The sequence below is a fragment of the Salvelinus alpinus genome, chromosome 11, assembly GCF_045679555.1.
Source record: "Salvelinus alpinus chromosome 11, SLU_Salpinus.1, whole genome shotgun sequence".
NCBI classification, from domain to species: domain Eukaryota; kingdom Metazoa; phylum Chordata; class Actinopteri; order Salmoniformes; family Salmonidae; genus Salvelinus; species Salvelinus alpinus.
The window spans coordinates 25620410-25627714 of record NC_092096.1 but is presented as its reverse complement, the minus strand read 5'-3'; the positions used below and the strand labels follow the sequence as shown (position 1 = coordinate 25627714).

General features: G+C 61.0%; 1 protein-coding gene across 1 annotated transcript; it reads right to left on the bottom strand.

Annotated features, from left to right (window-relative positions):
• Positions 1-235: 235 nt before the first annotated feature.
• LOC139533285 (mucin-5AC-like) lies at positions 236-5617 on the bottom strand. Its single transcript, XM_071331354.1, has 3 exons — positions 5227-5617; positions 2574-5174; positions 236-2532 (listed from the first exon to the last, which is right to left on the bottom strand). Exons 1-3 carry the CDS (start codon positions 5615-5617, stop codon positions 236-238), a joined length of 5289 nt encoding a protein of 1762 aa, XP_071187455.1.
• Positions 5618-7305: the final 1688 nt, after the last annotated feature.

The following is a 7305-nucleotide window of genomic DNA, read 5'->3' as shown; positions in this document are numbered from 1 at the left end:
CATTGTTGGTTAAGGGCTTGTTAGTAAGCATTTCACTGTAAGGTCTACACCTGTTGTATTCGGTGCATTTGACAAATATGACTTAATTTGATTTGCAAGCTTATTCTAGATCTGTACCTAGAGGTAACATCCCCCCAGAGCGAATTGATCCTGATAGCACACGGACTGATGTGTCTTAACAATCCTAACAAAGCCCCTCTAGAGCAGTCAAGATTGATCAAACTGCAGTGTGTGGTCATGTCTGGCCACGACTCTTTTCCCCTTGCAAACACACTGATAGGCTGTTGTAGTGACCTGCTGAGGGGTGTTGGAGGGACCTGCTGAAGGGCTGTGGTAGGGGCCTGCTGAAGGGCTGTGGTAGGGGCCTGCTGAAGGGCTGTGGTAGGGGCCTGCTGAAGGGCTGTGGTAGGGGCCTGCTGAAGGGCTGTGGTAGGGGCCTGCTAATGGGCTGTGGTAGGGGCCTGCTGAGAGGCTGTTGTAGTGACCTGCTGAAGGGCTGTGGTAGGGACCTGCTGAAGGGCTGTGGTAGGGGCCTGCTGAAGGGCTGTGGTAGGGGCCTGCTGAAGGGCTGTGGTAGGGGCCTGCTGAAGGGCTGTTGGAGGGACCTGCTGAGAGGCTGTTGGAGGGACCTGCTGAGGGGCTGTTGGAGGGACCTGCTGAAGGGCTGTGGTAGGGGCCTGCTGAAGGGCAGTGGTAGGGGCCTGCTGAAGGGCTGTGGTAGTGGCCTGCTGAGGGGCTGTTGGAGGGACCTGCTGAGAGGCTGTGGTAGGGGCCTGTTGAGGGACTGTTGGATCGAGGGGCCTGCTGAGGGGCTGTTGTAGGGGCCTGCTGAAGGGCTGTGGTAGGGGCCTGCTGAAGGGCTGTGGTAGGGGCCTGCTGAGGGGCTGTGGTAGGGACCTGCTGAAGGGCTGTGGTAGGGGCCTGCTGAAGGGCTGTGGTAGGGGCCTGCTGAAGGGCTGTGGTAGGGGCCTGCTGAGGGGCTGTTGGAGGGACCTGCTGAAGGGCTGTGGTAGGGGCCTGCTGAAGGGCTGTGATAGGGGCCTGCTGAAGGGCTGTGGTAGGGGCCTGCTGAAGGGCTGTGGTAGGGGCCTGCTGAAGGGCTGTGGTAGGGGCCTGCTGAGGGGCTGTGGTAGGGACCTGCTGAAGGGCTGTGGTAGGGGCCTGCTGAAGGGCTGTGGTAGGGGCCTGCTGAAGGGCTGTGGTAGGGGCCTGCTGAGGGGCTGTTGGAGGGACCTGCTGAAGGGCTGTGGTAGGGGCCTGCTGAAGGGCTGTGGTAGGGGCCTGCTGAGGGGCTGTTGGAGGGACCTGCTGAGGGGCTGTTGGAGGGACCTGCTGAGGGGCTGTTGGATCGAGGGGCCTGCTGAGGGGCTGTTGTAGGGGCCTGCTGAAGGGCTGTGGTAGGGGCCTGCTGAAGGGCTGTGGTAGGGGCCTGCTGAGGGGCTGTGGTAGGGACCTGCTGAAGGGCTGTGGTAGGGGCCTGCTGAAGGGCTGTGGTAGGGGCCTGCTGAAGGGCTGTGGTAGGGGCCTGCTGAGGGGCTGTTGGAGGGACCTGCTGAAGGGCTGTGGTAGGGGCCTGCTGAAGGGCTGTGGTAGGGGCCTGCTGAGGGGCTGTGGTAGGGGCCTGCTGAGGGGCTGTGGTAGGGGCCTGCTGAAGGGCTGTGGTAGGGGCCTGCTGAAGGGCTGTGGTAGGGGCCTGCTGAGGGGCTGTTGGAGGGACCTGCTGAAGGGCTGTGGTAGGGGCCTGCTGAAGGGCTGTGGTAGGGGCCTGCTGAAGGGCTGTGGTAGGGGCCTGCTGAGGGGCTGTTGGAGGGACCTGCTGAAGGGCTGTGGTAGGGGCCTGCTGAAGGGCTGTGGTAGGGGCCTGCTGAAGGGCTGTGGTAGGGGCCTGCTGAGGGGCTGTTGGAGGGACCTGCTGAGAGGCTGTTGGAGGGACCTGCTGAGGGACTGTTGGATCGAGGGGCCTGCTGAGGGCCTGTTGTAGGGGCCTGCTGAAGGGCTGTGGTAGGGGCCTGCTGAAGGGCTGTGGTAGGGGCCTGCTGAAGGGCTGTGGTAGGGGCCTGCTGAGGGGCTGTGGTAGGGACCTGCTGAAGGGCTGTGGTAGGGGCCTGCTGAGAGGCTGTTGGAGGGACCTGCTGAGAGGCTGTTGGAGGGACCTGCTGAGGGGCTGTTGTAGGGGCCTGCTGAAGGGCTGTGGTAGGGGCCTGCTGAGGGGCTGTTGGAGGGACCTGCTGAGAGGCTGTTGGAGGGACCTGCTGAGGGGCTGTTGTAGGGGCCTGCTGAAGGGCTGTGGTAGGGGCCTGCTGAGGGGCTGTTGGATCGAGGGGCCTGCTGAGGGGCTGTTGTAGGGGGCTGCTGAAGGGCTGTGGTAGGGGCCTGCTGAAGGGCTGTGGTAGGGGCCTGCTGAAGGGCTGTGGTAGGGGCCTGCTGAAGGGCTGTGGTAGGGGCCTGCTGAGAGGCTGTTGGAGGGACCTGCTGAGGGACTGTTGGATCGAGGGACCTGCTGAGAGGCTGTTGTAGGGACCTGCTGAGGGGCTGTTGGAGGGAAGGACCTGCTGAGGGACGATTGTAGGGACCTGCTGAGGGGCTGTTGGAGGAGGGACCTGCTGAGGGGCTGTTGGAGGAGGGACCTGCTGAGGGGCAGTTGTAGGGACCTGCTGAGGGGCGGTTGTAGGGACCTGTTGAGGGGCAGTTGGTAGGGACCTGCTGAGGGGCTGTTGGATCGAGGGACCTGCTGAGGGGCTGTTGGATCGAGGGCCCTGCTGGGAGGCTGTTGTAGGGACCTGCTGATGGGCTGTTGTGGGAGGGACCTGCTGAGGGGCCGTTGTAGGGACCTGCTGAGGGGCTGTTGTAGGGACCTGCTGAGGGGCTGTTGGAGGGACCTGCTGAATGGCTGTGGTAGGGGCCTGCTGAAGGGCTGTGGTAGGGGCCTGCTGAAGGGCTGTGGTAGGGGCCTGCTGAGGGGCTGTGGTAGGGACCTGCTGAAGGGCTGTGGTAGGGGCCTGCTGAAGGGCTGTGGTAGGGGCCTGCTGAAGGGCTGTGGTAGGGGCCTGCTGAGGGGCTGTTGGAGGGACCTGCTGAAGGGCTGTGGTAGGGGCCTGCTGAAGGGCTGTGGTAGGGGCCTGCTGAGGGGCTGTGGTAGGGGCCTGCTGAAGGGCTGTGGTAGGGGCCTGCTGAAGGGCTGTGGTAGGGGCCTGCTGAGGGGCTGTTGGAGGGACCTGCTGAAGGGCTGTGGTAGGGGCCTGCTGAAGGGCTGTGGTAGGGGCCTGCTGAGGGGCTGTTGGAGGGACCTGCTGAAGGGCTGTGGTAGGGGCCTGCTGAAGGGCTGTGGTAGGGGCCTGCTGAAGGGCTGTGGTAGGGGCCTGCTGAGGGGCTGTTGGAGGGACCTGCTGAGAGGCTGTTGGAGGGACCTGCTGAGGGACTGTTGGATCGAGGGGCCTGCTGAGGGGCTGTTGTAGGGGCCTGCTGAAGGGCTGTGGTAGGGGCCTGCTGAAGGGCTGTGGTAGGGGCCTGCTGAAGGGCTGTGGTAGGGGCCTGCTGAAGGGCTGTGGTAGGGGCCTGCTGAGGGGCTGTGGTAGGGACCTGCTGAAGGGCTGTGGTAGGGGCCTGCTGAAGGGCTGTTGGAGGGACCTGCTGAGAGGCTGTTGGAGGGACCTGCTGAGGGGCAGTTGTAGGGGCCTGCTGAGGGGCTGTTGGATCGAGGGGCCTGCTGAGGGGCTGTTGTAGGGGCCTGCTGAAGGGCTGTGGTAGGGGCCTGCTGAAGGGCTGTGGTAGGGGCCTGCTGAAGGGCTGTGGTAGGGGCCTGCTGAAGGGCTGTGGTAGGGGCCTGCTGAGGGGCTGTTGGATCGAGGGGCCTGCTGAGGGGCTGTTGTAGGGGCCTGCTGAAGGGCTGTGGTAGGGGCCTGCTGAAGGGCTGTGGTAGGGGCCTGCTGAAGGGCTGTGGTAGGGGCCTGCTGAGAGGCTGTTGGAGGGACCTGCTGAGGGACTGTTGGATCGAGGGACCTGCTGAGAGGCTGTTGTAGGGACCTGCTGAGGGGCTGTTGGAGGGAAGGGCCTGCTGAGGGACGATTGTAGGGACCTGCTGAGGGACTGTTGGATCGAGGGACCTGCTGAGAGGCTGTTGTAGGGACCTGCTGAGGGGCAGTTGTAGGGACCTGCTGAGGGGCGGTTGTAGGGACCTGTTGAGGGGCTGTTGGAGGGACCTGCTGAGGGGCTGTTGGATCGAGGGACCTGCTGAGGGGCTGTTGGATCGAGGGCCCTGCTGAGGGGCTGTTGGATCGAGGGCCCTGCTGGGAGGCTCTTGTAGGGACCTGCTGAGGGGCTGTTGTGGGAGGGACCTGCTGAGGGGCCGTTGTAGGGACCTGCTGAGGGGCTGTTGTAGGGACCTGCTGAGGGGCCGTTGTAGGGACCTGCTGAGGGGCTGTTGTAGGGACCTGCTGAGGGGCCGTTGTAGGGACCTGCTGATGGGCTGTTGTAGGGGCCTGCTGAGGGGCTGTTGTAGGGGCCTGCTGAAGGGCTGTTGTAGGGACCTGTTGAGGAGCGGTTGTAGGGACCTGCTGAGGGGCTGTTGGAGGGACCTGCTGAGGGGCTGTTGGATCGAGGGACCTGCTGAGGGGCTGTTGTAGGGACCTGCTGAGGGGCCGTTGTAGGGACCTGCTGAGGGGCTGTTGTAGGGGCCTGCTGAGGGGCTGTTGTAGGGGCCTGCTGAACGGCTGTTGTAGGGACCTGTTGAGGAGCGGTTGTAGGGACCTGCTGAGGGGCTGTTGAAGGGACCTGCTGAGGGGCTGTTGGATCGAGGGACCTGCTGAGGGGCTGTTGTAGGGACCTGCTGAGGGGCCGTTGTAGGGACCTGCTGAGGGGCCGTTGTAGGGACCTGCTGAGGGGCTGTTGTACGGGCCTGCTGAGGGGCTGTTGTACGGGCCTGCTGAGGGGCGGTTGTAGGGACCTGCTGAGGGGCTGTTGGATCGAGGGACCTGTTGAGGGGCCGTTATAGGGAAGAACCTGCTGAGGGGCTGTTGTAGGGAGGGGCCTGCTGAGGGGCTGTTGTAGGGACCTGCTGAGGGGCTGTTGTAGGGGCCTGCTGAGGGGCTGTTGTAGGGGCCTGCTGAGGGGCTGCTGTAGGGACCTGCTGAGGGGCTGTTGGAGGGACCTGCTGAGGGGCTGTTGGACCGAGGGACCTGCTGAGGGACCATTGTAGGGAGGGAGCTGCTGAGGGGCCGTTGTAGGGACCTGCTGAGGGGCCGTTGTAGGGACCTGCTGAGGGGCTGTTGTACGGGCCTGCTGAGGGGCTGTTGTACGGGCCTGCTGAGGGGCGGTTGTAGGGACCTGCTGAGGGGCTGTTGGATCGAGGGACTTGTTGAGGGGCCGTTATAGGGAAGAACCTGCTGAGGGGCTGTTGTAGGGAGGGGCCTGCTGAGGGGCTGTTGTAGGGACCTGCTGAGGGGCTGTTGTAGGGGCCTGCTGAGGGGCTGTTGTAGGGGCCTGTTGAGGGGCTGTTGTAGGGGCCTGCTGAGGGGCTGTTGTAGGGGCCTGCTGAGGGGCTGCTGTAGGGACCTGCTGAGGGGCTGTTGGAGGGACCTGCTGAGGGGCTGTTGGACCGAGGGACCTGCTGAGGGACCATTGTAGGGAGGGAGCTGCTGAGGGGCCGTTGTAGGGACCTGCTTAGGGGCTTTTGTAGGGGCCTGCTGAGGGGCTGTTGTAGGGGCCTGCTGAGGGGTGGTTGAAGAGACCTGCTGAGGGGATGTTGGATGGAGGGACCTACTGAGGGACTGTTGGAGGGACCTATCGAGGGACTGTTGGAGGGACCTATCGAGGGACTGTTGGAGGGAAGGACCTGCTGAGGGACGATTGTAGGGACCTGCTGAGGGGCCGTTGTAGGGACCTGCTTAGGGGCTGTTGTAGGGGCCTGCTGAGGGGCTGTTGGAGGGAGGGACCTGCTAAAGGGCTGTTGGAGGGACCTGCTGAGGGGATGTTGGATGGAGGGACCTGCTGAGGGACTGTTGGAGGGACCTATCGAGGGACTGTTGGAGGGACCTATCGAGGGACTGTTGGAGGGACCTGCTGAGGGACTGTTGGAGGGACCTACTGAGGGACTGTTGGAGGGACCTGCTGAGAGGCTGTTGGAGGGACCTACTTAGAGGCTAAGGGGCCATCAGGGACAGGATCTCAGTGACGGGAAACTAAGGGGACCGGAATGGCAACTCCAATCGAAACACACACATACAATTCTAATTGTAGACCGGGGCTACACACACACAAATACACACACACACAAATACACACACACACACATACACACACACACACACACACACACACACACACACACACACACACACACACACACACACACACACACACACACACACACACACACACACACACACACACACACACACACACACACAGGATAAAATAGCAGATCAGTCCCAACACACACACCCTGAGCTCATTACAAATCTCCCCTCTGTGCTGACGAACAGTTGACAACTTAGCACCCTCGAATCGTTTTCACAGTTATCAAACTTCCTCACCCCTCTCCTCCACACATCAACTCTCAGTGGAGAGGATATGGATCTCTGAAGCTTGTCTGCTGCGATAGAAAGAGGTCAGTACTCCATCTTATCAAGGCGCCTCCCGACCAACTCCTATCTTAGCTGTAATTGTTCCCACTAGCTATCTGTCCTAGCAGCAAGCCAAGCAGCTACGCTCTGTAACCTTTGAGAGACGAGTCGGGAACTTTTTTAATAGGAAAGTGAGTTAGTCTCCTGTTCTCCCCTTAAAGCCAAGGGGTCTGTCATCACTAATATCTCCTTCAATCACACAGATGGCTATCTGTCTCCCGGGGCCTCTTTTCCACTCTCCCAGTCTTTGTAATAAACATCACGCATCAGTCAGGAGCTGTGAATTACAGCCGCCTGTGTGGGGCCTTATGCCTTATGTGTAAACCTCAGTCAGAGATCCACTCACTCCTGGCTGGCATCACACCTTTAAATACAATATTATCTCAAATGGATGGAGGTAGGATAACCAAAGGGAGTTTGGGGGATGGGGACGGGGGTTCCTGTGCTTTTGGTTTGGGGATCAAAGTTTTATTGGTGGTGGTTGAGGTGAGTTTACCACTTTACTATGTGCTAAACTTAGAGCTCCTGGAACTCTGCTGAATAAATCCAGTCAATTATGGATTTAAATAAATAAATACCACAATAACAAGAACAGGACAAGGGAAAGGGGCACTAACAGACATCATAGTACAGTGTGAGTTCAGTATCTACTGAAATCTGTTGGAGCTTTTGTTCTTTTTTGAGT